The 14,938-nt window shown below is 36.4% G+C and overlaps 1 protein-coding gene and 2 pseudogenes across 1 annotated transcript; all 3 read right to left on the bottom strand.

Annotated features, from left to right (window-relative positions):
- Positions 1-25: 25 nt before the first annotated feature.
- LOC107761825 (ruvB-like protein 1) lies at positions 26-3,036 on the bottom strand (annotated as a pseudogene).
- Positions 3,037-3,396: 360 nt separating this feature from the next.
- Positions 3,397-5,211, bottom strand: LOC142182262 (uncharacterized). The gene is made up of 4 exons (XM_075256427.1): positions 5,111-5,211; positions 4,680-4,855; positions 4,114-4,405; positions 3,397-3,463 (listed from the first exon to the last, which is right to left on the bottom strand). The coding sequence occupies exons 1-4, from the start codon at positions 5,209-5,211 to the stop codon at positions 3,397-3,399; spliced, it is 636 nt and encodes a 211-aa protein (XP_075112528.1).
- A 472-nt stretch (positions 5,212-5,683) lies between these two features.
- Positions 5,684-14,519, bottom strand: LOC107761826 (ruvB-like protein 1; annotated as a pseudogene).
- Between the last annotated feature and the right edge of the window lie 419 nt (positions 14,520-14,938).

The following is a 14,938-nucleotide window of genomic DNA, read 5'->3' as shown; positions in this document are numbered from 1 at the left end:
ATGCATACAATGCCAGGGTAATCTTCTATTTGCGCCATAGTAAAATAAGAAATGCGATTGCATGGGAAATGAGACAAATATGGACTATCTCCTTCTTTTTGTGAACCTCTCCTTTAGGAAGTGGAACATACTCCTCTGCCTCAAGATCAAATTCTATGGCAAAAGCATCACTTTTGCCCACTCTTTTAACCGCTCCACTGTTTTATTCAATGTAAATGACATCACCAACAATTACCTGCTCATATATCGTGGAGACATGAGATATCAACAGAGAAGATTAGGCTTCCTTGCAAAATAAGCGTATATGGGACAGAAGTAAATTAAAGACAAATATAATTCTCGCAATGCCTTCTGAGAACATGATTCAATAAGAATGACATAAAAGTTAATGAATTTACTCAAGAAAAAATATGCTTCAATCTAGATTCAAATGTTGAATGTTAAAATAAATTTCATCATTATCCTATTTATTGAACATATTAACAAATTGATACTTCACTGGCTTACCTTCTCTTTAATTAAGGCATCATATATTGTGGGGTCAAGCTTCAATTATTTGGTACCTTTGAAGGTTTTCAACCCAATTATAACATGGCTAATACTTTTACCATATCCACCTGTCATGCTCTCACTCTCTTCTGGAGATAGTTCAGTCACCTACATTAAGAATTGTTTAAAAATGAGATCAACTTCACAACGCATCAACATCGCAGAATTACTGTGTCAAGGACTGGACACAAATGATACGAGAAATGGTATGGAGTATCGACTTGCCTCTCCTTCATAAACTTCCTTATTTTCCTTGATACGAAGACCAATAGCTCGACAAAAATTTTCCATTAAAACCTCAGTTTTCTTCACTTCTGATGAATACACTTCAGATCCAACCATCGGGCAAAATGGAACCTGCAACATTGAAGTCGATGCTACCGATCACAGACAAGCTATATTTTGGATTGCCAATCCTAATAAAAGTAAATTTTCATAACAAACAAAGAAGATTTACAATGCTCAATCAACTCAAACATTACCAATATTCAATCAATCAACTACCCTCAACCCTAAATCATTTGGGCTCGACTATTTTGAATCATTGAATCCTTTATAAGAATTCCACTCTGCTTGATCCCATTTCATTTCAATACTGGTAAATAAAGCTCAAAACATTATAAATATGATAAAAGAGAAGCATTAAATCCATAACCAAAAAGAGTAAAAAGAATGCACTTTGCTTCCAAGTTCTTGTGATATACCAAGAGCAAGAGCTGTCTTCCCCCGTACCAGGCAGACCAGCAAGCAGTAAAGCCCACCATCTTCTTTTTGCGTATCATATCAACCACAAGCCCTGCAACTTCTCTAGCCGCTGCATGACCCACAAATCCAGCTGCCAGTGGTATTGACATCTCATTGGGCTACAATATAATACAATGTAGTCGCATTCAAGCAACCATATGTTGGCAAATTCAGTATAAACATACATAAGAATTAAACATCAAATTCAAGAAACCTCTTAGTAACTAAAGATCTTGAAATAACATACGAGATCTACAAAAAAGTAATACAAAAGGCCAAAAACCCTAAAACCTAAAAAAATATCAACCCAAAAATTTGTCTAAAAGATAAAAAGGGTAAAAAGAGTAGACTGAGACAAACAGGGGGTTGGTTAGACCTAGCAAAAGATTGAAGCTTTACACAAACTTAATACCAAAGGTCTAAAACCCAAAACCCCAAAAAAATACATTAACCCAAAAGTTTGCTTAAATGGTAAAACAAATAGGGGCGGTTAGAACCAGCACAAGGTTGAAGCTTTACACAAATTAAACACCAAAAGTTAAAATCCAAAAAAACATAGACAAATAATTAACTCAAAAAAATTGCTTAAATGGTAAAAAAGGGTATAAACAGTGTACAAAGACAAGAGGAGGTTGGTGTAAAAAGACGAAGTTACCTCAAGTCCAAGGTCTTTAATGTGAGTATGAGTGGCGATTCTGTGCTTCTTAGTGGTCGATTGAACCTCTTCTATCTTCTTATTTTTCTTCTTTAATATATCTCTTTAGCCTTCTTTTCTTCTTCTTTGTTTGGGGTTTAAGAGTAGCTTCTCTAATGGAGGCGATGGTGGGGTTTTTGAAGGGGTAAAATTTTTAATGCGCCATAAACCCTAGCATGTTCATATTATTTGAAATAAACCCTCAAAATTTTAAAAAAGTGTCACTTAAGTCCTTTTTGGCTCCTCCATTATTGTTTTTCTTTCTTACTTACTTTTTTCCTTTTTTACCTTAAGGCCAATTGTACTTTCTCGTTAAGACAAAAGAGAATTCTCATCTTCACTCTCTAAATAATATAAAGCATTTCAACTTTTAAGTATGAGGATCAAAACATCTAATTTACATTGTGAAATTGAATGTCTAGCCATTTCTTTGGATTAAAATTTACCTATTCAAGAACTACAAGAAAAGCACAAGAAGAGTTAGTAACATATCTTTTTATAATTAAAGATATGGAAAATGTTTGAAAAAAGTCCTAGCTAGAAAACGCATTTGACTTCTCAAATGATAATGATATTACATAAAATAAGATAAAAAAAGTACGTAGTATTTTGTCTAATATGACCTTCTTCAATTGACAAAGTCGTACACAGTTTGACACCATTTTTTCATCTTTTGTTTTTTTGGCTTCCCACTCGGTGTCCGGTACCCGCATTGGAGCCCGACTATATCCGGATTCGCGCCGTGTAAGGCCCCATTCGGGGGAAGCGTTCCCTACCAAGTATTTTTCCATACCCAGAGCTCGAACCCGAGACCTTTGGTTAAAGTAAGAGCAATCCCGTCCACTGCACCACATCCTTTGGTGTTTCCACAATTTCTTCTGATTTGTGTCTATCTTTTCTTTCTCTTTTTCTTTCTTTTTATTCTCTCTCTCCATTACACCAAATTTTGTAAGTAAAAGCAACTGATACTCCAAGATGTGACACTATACCTGTTGATATATGAAAAGGAAAGATAATATAAATTGAGGTGCATCTAAAACGTTTGCCATCATTAGTCAGATGCAAGACACTATGAATCTTAAAAGATAAGAAGTTCCAAATATGACATTTACGTCAATTAGATTATTCATTACATTAAGTTACCAAATAGAAAATAGTACACACATTTCGGATTCTATTTAGTAAGTGATTGCAACTTCCATAACAAAGATAAAATCAAATAAATATACACGCGAACAAATGCGTGCTTCTCAGTGTTTCTCAGGTGATTTGCACTTCAAATAGAAGCAAGAAAGTGTTCTGAAGACAACAATGGGAGAACAATCGCGTCATGTTTTTAGGAGGCATGCTTAAAACTCAGCCACAAGTCCTACTATTCTGGTGAACAGCTTCAACTTGACAATAGCTTCCTAATCTCCAGTTCCATCTTCCAGTGAGGAGTGTCTTTCAAGTATAGCAATAGTTTCTTCCTTGGCACTGTCATAAGATTATCAATTCATCAAATTACGCACAACAGTCTTATGACTTTCTCGTCCCAATGGTCAAACACCAAGAAAACATTCGACAATACAGTCGTAGTTGTACACAACAACAACAACCCATTGTAATCCCACAAGTGGGGTCTGGAGAGGATAGGATGTACGCTGCCTTACCCCTACCCTGGAAGGGCAGAGAGACCGGTTGATCATGTTATGGACATTATTTAGAGCATTACCCCAGATAGAAATCTAGAAGGCAAAAAAAATCCAATAGCTAATATTCCATGTGAAGACTCTGTACTAAAAAAGGATAAAATATTATTTTGTCCCTCAAACAAGAAATGATTTGCAAATAGAATAAAAAGGGGCGAAGTCATAGCTACAACCAACAAAACAAGAACTAGAAAGCATTAAAAAAGGAGGCATGACAAATATTGTATTTCTTAATCTTATTGTATTTATTGGGGAAAGGGAATTGACTATGACTAATTTAGCAAACAATATAAAAATTATCATGCACCTTCTTACTCATCAAGTATTTTCTGGTAAATTTCATTAATTTAAAAGTCAACTCCTTTGAAGCCTTCTCAAAAGGTTATGATTAGTTCAACTCGACAACAGATCCAATCCTAGATAATGGAAGCTTACCTCCCAAGTCTAAGAATCTTGTACTTTCCCAACTTGGTAAGATCCACCACAGTTGATCCTGCTCGCCCAGTCGGAAGAATTCTGCCATCATAGACATTTGCACAATGCTCCCAAAGGTTGTCAAAATCTTTGATGTTTATGCTACTGGGTTGTCCATTGAGGTTAGCGCTAGTAAGTGCAAGGGCACTTCTAGAACCACATGCAATTTCCCTGATGAAGTTATAGTCAGGAACTCGAACCCCTATGCTCTCTAGTCTGGGGTTTAATAACTTCTCAAGTATACTTGACTCACCTGCAAAATATCCATATTAAGCCGTTAAAACAGAAGATTCATAAGAGAAAGATAAAAGCTTCCAAAACTACTTAACATTAGCCAGATTTTGCCTAGGGGAGTGACTCTTCCTGGTCCTTATTCAAGTGTCTTACTTGAAAAGTTACATACAGTTATTATGTAAAATAAAGTAATACTAATTTGAGATATTTAACTTTGTGATCCGAACAGATCTTGAATAAGGATACCCATCCCTGCCACATTTGTTGGACATAACATACAATAAGCTACTAACCTCGCCTTAAGACCACAGTTACAGGTCCTGGAAGTAGGCAGTCAAGCAAGCCACGAGGCAGATGATCTGTCATAGCGTAACGTTGTATATCATGAACATCACCAACACAAATCGCCAGAGGACTTGTATGCTTACGTCCTTTGATCTCATAAATACGATTCATTGCCTCAGCAGAACTACATCAATGCACCATATAAAATTAAACCAGACTTCCCATAAATATGACTTAGAGAAATAAAAAACAAATAAAATTGTCTCCTTAATTGCTAGGTCAAATGAATAAACAGTGAACGACAAGAATGTTTCTTTTTTCTGAAAGTTAAATCAATCTGGAGCCCTAATAAATTTTTCAATGGGGAGTATATTATCTTTTGTTTTCTAACAACCTAGGTTCAAAAGATTCCTCTCTAGTTCACAAAACTAATCAGCACTTGCAGGTTTTGAGCATATCAAGTTTTGGCAGTAATCTTAATTCAATTTTCGTACCAGGCTCTGCTGCTAGCTCATTCAAAGGCAACTTAGCGACACCCATTCACTGGTTTTGCCAATGTCATTATGAAGACCTCCAAGATGAGAGATTGGGTCTCTTTGTGTTCTGTAATTAACTCAAACTTCTGATTCTAAACGGGATTTAGGTTCTTCTCAATGATTTTGGTTAACCTTGAAAAGTGGATGAATGTATACAACCACAAATAGATCAGATTTTCCTAATATTTCATGGTTCTTTAAGCCATTATCCTTTACTACAATTACTATGTGCTTCCCTGTGGCTTAAGCTCCAAATTGCTATTATCGATAGACATGTCGTCAATCAGACCAACAATTTTGGCGGGGCCATTCTTGCAATATCTATCACTAGTGTATTTATCGTGTCATCAATCATATCTGAAAGTCTAAAAAGAACTCTTAAACTTCCACCAACAACCCTCAAAATATTATCAATTTTAGTGTTTGGCTTAGAAAGTATGCTATAATAACAACAAAAGCAAGGAAAGTTGAAGATTTTAGAGTTGAATGGGTACAGAAGCAGCCATTGCAGCTTCAATACCTAAGACAATATTCAGATCACCAACCTATCGGAGGTCAATGTCCTTTATTTGGGATAACATGAGGTGTCCCAGCATAGCACACTTTGACTATTCAACCGAATACCATCTACCTATGGGATCAATCTCTAAGATTTTTACCATTGAACCTATTATATTTTTAAAGTTAGAGGTTCATATCTACTATTTGTTGCAACAACAACAACAACCCAGTATAATCCCATAAATGTGGTCTGGGGATGGTAGTGTGTACGCAGACCTTACCCTTATGCTAGGGTAGAGAGGTTGTTTTTTGATAAAGTAAATTGTATTAATCAAAAGGGAGAGAACTCCCGTATATAAGAAGTATACCAAAAAGTAGTGAATTTACATCAGAACATGATTCTCTACAAAAGACGTCCAATCTTCTATACGAATGAGGGCTATATGAGTGCACCAAAAAGCGATCAACGATAAAAGACTATTCTTAAGATGTGAAAAAGGAGACTCAATCTCCTCAAAAGCTCTCCTATTTCTCTCCCCCCAAACTATCCACATGAGAGATAACGGGGCGAACTTCCAAGTCTTTTGCTTTCTTCTTCTACAAAAACCGGCCCAACTATATAGCATTTCCTTTACAGTGCTTGGCATCACCCATTGAACACCAAAAAGATTTAGGATCGTCCTCCACAAAGCTGAGGACATAGGGCAATGCAACAAAAGATGATCAACTTCTTTCCCTGAGCTTTTATACATATAGCACCAACTAACAAGTGTAATTACCCTCATTTGCAGATTCTCAGCAGTCAAAATCACTCTCCTTGCCACTAGCCATGCAAAAAAGCACACCTTCGTGGGCGTATTAGGAATCCATTATCTATCTAAGGGATCTGTTTCCTCACTCCTCCAAATGATATACAGAATTTCATACACCCTTCAAGTGTTCAAGTGAGTTTGTTAAGACAAACTATGATCTTTGGTATTCCATAGCTAGGCTATAGAAAATATTGACCATGTGGAAAAGAAGCACAGAAATCAGCTACATGCATACAATGCTAGGGTAATCTTTTATTTGCGCCATAGCAAAATAAGAAATGCAACTGCATGGGAAATAAGACAAACCTGGACTATCTCCTTCTTTTTGTGAACCTCTCCTTTAGGAAGTGGAACATACTCCTCTGCGTCAAGATCAAATTCTGTGGCAAAAGCATCACTTATGCCCACTTTTTTAATCGCTCCACTATTTGATTCAATGTAAATGACATCACCAACAGCTACCTACACATATATCGTGGAGACAGGAGATATCAACAGAGAAGATTAGGCTCCCTTGCAAAATAAATGTATATGGGATAGAAGTAAATTAAAGACAAATATAATTCTTGCAATGCCTTTTGAGAACATGATTCAATAAGAATGACATGAAAGTTAATGAATTTACTCAAGAGAAAATATATTTCAATATAGATTTAAATGTTGGATGTTAAAATAAATTTCATCATTATCCAATTTATTGAACATATTAACAAATTGATACTTCATTGGCTTACCTTCTCTTTAATTAAGGCATCATATATTGTGGGGTCAAGCTTCAATTGTTTGGTACCTTTGACAGTTTTCTTCCCAATTATAACATGGCTAATACTTTTACCATATCCACATGTCATGCTCTCACTCTCTTCTGGAGATAGTTCAGTCACCTATATTAAGAATTGTTTAAAAATGAGATCAACTTCACAACGCATCAACATCGCAGAATTATTGTGTCAAGGACCAGACACAAATGAAATGAGAAATGGCATCGAGTATCGACTTGCCTCTCCTTCATAAACTTCTTTATTTTCCTTGATACGAAGACCAATAACTCGACGAAAATTTTCCATTAATACCTCAGTTTTCTTCACTTCTGATGAATACACTTCAGATCCAACCATCGGGCAAAATGGAACCTGCAACATTGAAGTCGATGCTACCGATCACAGACAAGCTATATTTTGGATTGCCAATCCTAATAAAAGTAAATTTTCATAACAAACAAAGAAGATTTACAATGCTCAATCAACTCAAACATTACCAATATTCAATCATTGTTATAACTATGCGCCAACGATCAGTGGTACCACAAAGGGGTTATAAGGGAGCCATGATTGCTCAATCATTGTTACCACGTGTTGCCAAGATTGAAGATGCGTAAGTATTGAGAGATCACCTAGTGAATCATGTATGGGTGCAATGGGCCCTGGCATCTAGTTGACTTATATGAGCTGTGAAGGTTAACATTGTGGATTATCGGATGTTGTGACTTATGGCTTCATGCCAAGTGAGGGGAGTCCACTATCAACGATCAAATTGCGGGGTCATGTGTTATACCAATTTGGGCCTGAAATGTATTTATATGGAATTGTAAGGTTTTCCAAAACTTGTATATGATCAAGAGCTGAGATTTGAATGGGATGATGATGAGACTTGAGATATTCCCGCGTCCTTAATAATTCTACATTTCAGTATCAGCGGGGTCATGGAAACATATTCAGTATACTCGTAGTGCTTAAGTTAATCACAACACTCGCGTGGGGCAGTCATCTTTTAATGTACCAGTGGCATGGAATTTCCTGCAATGGTTATTTAAGTTATCCGGTACGGACTCAGTATGAGTAGTCGAACTGCGGATGGGTTGTTATGAATATGGTGATAGTAGGAACATCCTGAGAAATTGTCCTAGACTCGGGAGAAATCTGTTCCATCAGAGCACATGTGCCACGTACTCCATTACAGTTACTACTCTACTTACACTACCAATTTGGGGTGGAGGAAAAGCGGGTAGATGGCGCCTAAGAGGTAGAGGCTCGACCCCTTTGATATATTTGCTATGGTATAACTGAGATCGCTACACTAGATGGAATCGTTACAAGTACAAACTCGAGTTATCATAAAGGAACAATTTTCTTAACTTGATTCGGTTATGAGTATCGAGGCAAGTCCTCCTAATATGCTCCAATCATGAGTAAGTTTTGTAATCTTAAAATTTCTTATATGGATACTTCTATTGGGAGATTATATGGAGATAGCTATGTCTACCATTATGTGTTGGTCACTAAAAATAGTTGTGAGGCTAAAAGTGACTTTTGTTAATCAATTCGATGAATTTGATGTAATTTCTAAATAATTGATTTCAGTTGTAAATTATATGCCCTACCGGTATGAGGGATCATTGTATGTTATGATTTTTTTTAACGGAAATTATTTGAAAGAAGGAAGAAAGGAAATGGAAAATTTTAGTTAGCAAAATGTGCAAAATACTTGTGATTCAGAGTTAAGGACGAGATCCTCATATTTTTATATGATATGAAATATTTAAACTGGGTTACAAGCTGTGGTGGATGTTATATAATGACGAGGTCCTGGTGGTAAAAGTTTATGTGTTCAAATTCTCCTTTTACGAAATTAAAATTTATACCTTAGTACTTATAGAGAGTCATGCCTATGAGGCTTATTTGAAAATTCTTGTATGAATATCCCTGTACATAATTTATCAAATTGTAATGTAATTATTGAGTTTTAGCCTACAAGATGAGTGCCAAGGTGGCGTTGTGACTCATTAATTTGGGTAAGTTATTATGAGGTCTTCATACCTCGTTGTTAGTAAATGGAAGTTTGAAAGAAGATTTTTTTTTGACATGAGGTTAATTGGTGATTTTGTAATCGATTATGTACAACTATTAAAACCAAAGATGTGATTAAGGTCATGCATATGATGTGTTTCATGTCCAGATATCATTATGATAATATTGTACTTGTAATGCGGAGATTAGTATTATTGATATATACATTGTGGAATATTGTTGAGTTGTGTATGTGTTGTTAGAAGTTGTCTTGGCGTTACTCTGACAGGTGGATAGGCCTAATTACATGGGAGACTCTGTAGAAATTTCTGATTTGGTAGTTAGAAAGATTTAGGACATTGAGTTGTGCAAAGAAAGAGATAAGTTACATTATGTGTTTGAGGACGGACTCTACTTATTATTTGAGAACAAATGACCCTAAGTGTGGGGATAATGTAACACTCCGGATTCGAGGGGTGCAAAGGCACAAGTTGCTATAGCCAATCGAGATTAATATCATGTGTTGATGTGAAGATCGGACCTTTATGAAAATGACTGGAGTGTAAGAAATTTGGTCTTAAAGTTTGCAAATATAGATAAAGGAAATAATCTCAATTGAAATGGTGTTGTCGGACTTATTACGAATGCGGTAATATGGGATCAACCATGAGTATATGTGTAAAAGTAGAAACATCAAATTTGAAACCTCAGAACAATCTTAGTACGTTCGAGGATGAACGTTTGTTTAAGAGGTGGAGAATGTAACGACCCGATTGGTCGTTTTGAATAAGTACAACCTCGTCTCCCCACATATTGCTAAATTCATGCTTCACGGTTCTTATGTAACTTGCTGGGGAAATTGGTTCGGGTTCGGAAAAGTTTTTGAAAGGAATTGAGATACTTAATCTCCAAGAAGAGAGTTTAAGTTGAATTAAATTGACCGGTAGGAGAAATATGAGTAAACGAATCCGCAATAGATTTTTGATGATTCCAATAGCTCCGTATGGTGATTTTGGATTTAGGAGCATGCCTGAAATATTATTTGGAAGTTTGTTGTTTAATTAGGCTTGAAATGGCGAAAACGAGAAGTCGCAGTTTGGATGTTTGACAGAGGGGTTGACTTTTTGATATCGCGATCAAAATCCAACTCAAGAAGTTGGAATAGCTTCATTATGTCATTTATGCGCAAAATTTGGGGTCAATCGGACTTGATTTGATAGATTTCGGCGTTATTTGTGGAATTTGAAAGTGTCTAAGTCCTTAGGCTTGAACCCGAGGTGGATTTGGTGTTTGGAGTAATTCGAAGGCTCGACTAAATTTTGATGATGTTATGGGATGTGTTGGTACATTTGGTTGAGGTTCCGGGGGCCTCGTATGTGTTTCGTGGTGAATTTCGAGCGAGTCCGGGCATTTCGGAACTCTGAGATGGGTCTGGCACTTTTGGGAGTGCAGACCGCACCAAAAATATGCATACCACAGAGGGGAGTGCTGACTGCACTAAATGGTGTGCGGACCTCAGTGCGGACCGCACAAAATGGCGTGCGGCCGTACACCAAAAATGGTTTGCAGGATCGCTGATCAGACTTCGGAAGCTCATATCTTTTGATCTACAAGGGATTTGGGGATGATTCAAAAACGAAAGTTGTGGAATCTGGGAGGTGCACTATAAATATGAGGTTTAGGGTTTTATTTCATATTTTGACCTAGAGAGCTCGGATTTTGGTGATTTTCGAAGGTTTTTCAAGAAATTTATCGGGGTAAGTGATTCTAACTCGGATTTGGCTAGAATACATGAATCTATCATTGAATTCATCATTTGATTCGTGATTTGGGAAAAATAATTGTGAAATCTTTCAAAAATGTAAAATGATGATTTGAAAGACCAAATGGTATCGGAATTGGATAATTTTTGTATAGGTGAACTCGTATCGGAATGGGTATTCGGTTTTTGTAAATTTTATCAGGTTTCGAGGTTCGGGCCCGGGGAGTTGACTTTTGTTGACTTTTCGCAAATTGTATAAGAATCATAACTTTGTTAATTGGAATTATTTTCTCTTGCATTGTTAGATGTATTCAAGTTGTTTTGGCTAGATTGAGTCGAGCATTGATGAACTGGAAAGAGGAAAAGCTAAATTGAGTATTGAATTGGCTGGATTGACGTAAGTATCTTGCCTAACCTTGTGTGGGGGACTATCCCTTAGGATTTGAGTCCTCTATGCTAATTGTAATCCGTGCATGCGAGGTGACAAGCGTGTGCTCGGTCTTATCTATGGAAGAATTGCCCTTTAAGATTCTTAGGTCCTTATGTGGAAAGTATCCTGTTATGATTGGGTTTCCTAGTTGCTTAAATTGCCTCTATATACTCCATATGATGTTGTTAGCTTTCCTCTAATTCTTACGTGTTACATTGATCCTAAATTGCTTTAATTGAAGTGATTGCCTTCCTTATTGTTTTGATACTTCTTGGTTGTGAGTTCTTCTATGACTTCGTGCAAATAGGTTACATGTCCAATTGTTGTGGTTGCCGGTGTAGTTATCATGTGCTTATTATGTCTTGTTGTGTAGTTGAGGTTTTATTGTGAAGTTAATTGTTGGTACAAGTTTGGTTATAACTGATTCTCTTGATGGGACATATTTAATTCTTACTGTTGGTTCTCTTGCTGGGACGTGTTTATTCTTGTTGTTGACTCCCTTGCTGGGATATTGTTGTTTCCTTATTATTCCCTTGCCGAGATTCTTTTATAATTGATGATGATTTGTAAATGGGAGCAGGTTGCACGCTTGCAACAAGATGTATGAAATGGGAGCAGGTTGAATGCCTGCAACAAGATATATGAAATGGAATCAGGTTGCACACCTGCAAAGAGATATATGAAATGAGAGCGGGTTGCACGCCTGCAATAAGATATATGAAATGGACGCCTGCAATAAGATATATGAAATGGGATCGGGTTTCACGCCTGCAACGAGATATATGAAATGGGAGCGGGTTGCACGCCTGCAACAAGATATATGAAATGGGAGTGGGTTGCACGCCTGCAACAAGATACATGAAATGGGATCGGGTTGGAGTAATTCGAAGGCTCGACTAAATTTTGATGATGTTATGGGATGTGTTGGTACATTTGGTTGAGGTTCCGGGGGCCTCGTATGTGTTTCGTGGTGAATTTCGAGCGAGTCCGGGCATTTCGGAACTCTGAGATGGGTCTGGCACTTTTGGGAGTGCGGACCGCACCAAAAATATGCATACCACAGAGGGGAGTGCGGACTGCACTAAATGGTGTGCGGACCTCAGTGCGGACCGCACAAAATGGCGTGCGGCCACTCAAATTCTGTGGAAAAAGCATTACTTCTGCCCACTCTTTTAACCGCTCCACTGTTTGATTTAATGTAAATGACATCACCAACAACTACCTGCACATATATCGTGGAGACAGGAGTTATCAACAGAGAAGATTAGGCTCCTTTGAAAAATAAGTGTATATGAAATAGAAGTAAATTAAAGACAAATATAATTCTCGCAATGCCTTCTGAGAGCATGATTCAATAAGAATGACATGAAAGTTAATGAATTTACTCAAGAGAAAATATGCTTCAATCTAGATTCAAATTTTGGATGTTAAAATAAATTTCATCATTATCCTATTTATTGAACGTATTAACAAATTGATACTTCACTGGCTTACCTTCTCTTTAATTAAGGCATCATATATTGTGGGGTCAAGCTTCAATTGTTTGGTACCTTTGATAGTTTTCAACCCAATTATAACATGGCAAATACTTTTACCATAACCACCTGTCATGATCTCACTCTCTTCTGGAGATAGTTCGGTCACCTACATTAAGAATTATTTAAAAATGAGATCAACTTCACAATGCATCAACATCGCAGAATTACTGCGTCAAGGATCGAACCCAAATGAAACGAGAAATGGGATGAAGTATTGACTTGCCTCTCCGTCATAAACTTCCTTATTTTCCTTGATGCGAAGACCAATAGCTCGGCAAAAATTTTCCATTAAAACCTCAGTTTTCTTCACTTCTGATGAATACACTTCAGATCCAACCATCGGGCAAAATGGAACCTGCAACATCGAAGTCGAGCCACCGATCACATACAAGCTATATTTTGGATTGCCAATCCTAATAAAAGTATATTTTCATAACAAACGAAGAAGATTTAAAATGCCCAATCAACTCAAACATTATCAATATTCAATCAATCAACTACCCTCAACCCTAAATCATTTGGGCTCGGCTATTTTGAATCATTGAATCCTTTATATGAATTCCACTCTGCTTAATCTCATTTCATTCTAATACTGGTAAATAAATCTCAAAACATTATAAATATTATAAAATAGAAGCATTAAATCCATAACCAAAAAGAGTAAAAAGAATGCACCTTGCTTCCAAGTTCTTGTGATATACCAAGAGCACGAGTTGTCTTCCCCGTACTAGGCGGGCCAGCAAGTAGTAAAGCCCGACCCGCCATCTTCTTTTGGCATATCATATCAACCACAAGCCCTGCAGCTTCTCTATCTGCTGCCTGACCCAAAAATCCAGCTGTCAGTGGTATTTTCATCCCATTGGGCTACAATATAATACAATGTAGTCACATTAAAGCAACCATATGTTGGCAATTTCAGTATAAACATACATAAGAATTAAATATCAAATGCAAGAAATCTCTTGGTAACTAAAGAACCAACAATAACATATCATCTCTACAAAAAAGTAATACCAAAGGCCAAAAACCCTAAAACCTAAAAAAATATTAACCCAAAAATTTATCTAAAAGATAAAAAGGGTACAAAGAGTAGACTGAGACAAACAGTGGGTTGGTTAGACCCAGCAAAAGATTGAAGCTTTACAAAAACTTAATACCAAAGGTCTAAAACCCAAAACCCCCAAAAAAATACATTAACCCAAAAGTTTGCTTAAACGGTAAAACAAATAGGAGGCGGTTAGAACCAGCACAAGGTTGAAGCTTTACACAAATTAAACACCAAAAGTTAAAATCCAAAAAAAATATAGACAAATAAAAACTCAAAAAAATTGCTTAAATGGTAAAAAAAATGTATAAAAAGTGTACAAAGACGAGAGGAGGTTGGCGTAAAAAGACGAAGTTACCTCAAGGCCAAGTCCTTTAATGTGAGTATGAGTGGCAATTCTCTGCTCTTAGTGGTCGATTGAACCTCTTTTATCTTCATATTTTTATCCTTTAATATATCTCTTTAGCCTTCTTTTTCTTCTTCTTTGTTTGGGGTTTAAGAGTAGCTTCTCTAATGGAGGCGATGGTGGGGTTTTTGAAGGGGTAAAATTTTTAATGCGCCATAAACCCCAGCATGTTCATATTATTTGAAATAAACCCTCAAAATTTTAAAAAAAGTGTCACTTAAGTCCTTTTTGGCTCCTTCATTATTGTTTTTCTTTCTTACTTACTTTTTTCCTTTTTTTACCTTAAGGCCAATTGTACTTTCTCGTTAAGACAAAAGAGAATTCTCATTTTCACTCTCTAAATAATATAAAGAATTTCAACTTTAAGTATGAGGATCAAAACATTTAATTTACATTGTGAAATTGAATGTCTAGCCTTTTCTTTGGATTAAAATTTACCTACTCAAGAACT

The sequence above is a fragment of the Nicotiana tabacum genome, chromosome 6, assembly GCF_000715075.1.
Source record: "Nicotiana tabacum cultivar K326 chromosome 6, ASM71507v2, whole genome shotgun sequence".
Lineage (NCBI taxonomy): Eukaryota > Viridiplantae > Streptophyta > Magnoliopsida > Solanales > Solanaceae > Nicotiana > Nicotiana tabacum.
The sequence above is the reverse complement of the archived record's forward strand: the minus strand, read 5'-3'. Positions and strand labels throughout refer to the sequence as shown.

Bases quoted from the DNA above. Each gene is read 5' to 3' on its own strand.
- LOC142182262 (XM_075256427.1), bottom strand. From the start codon at position 5,211: ATGGGTGTCGCTAAGTTGCCTTTGAATGAGCTAGCAGCAGAGCCTGGT. The intron at 4,856-5,110 runs GTGCTGATTAGT...GCATTGATGTAG, and splicing joins GATATGCTCAAAACCTGCAA to TTCTGCTGAGGCAATGAATC. The intron at 4,406-4,679 runs GTTAGTAGCTTA...GATATTTTGCAG, and splicing joins AACTGTGGTCTTAAGGCGAG to GTGAGTCAAGTATACTTGAG.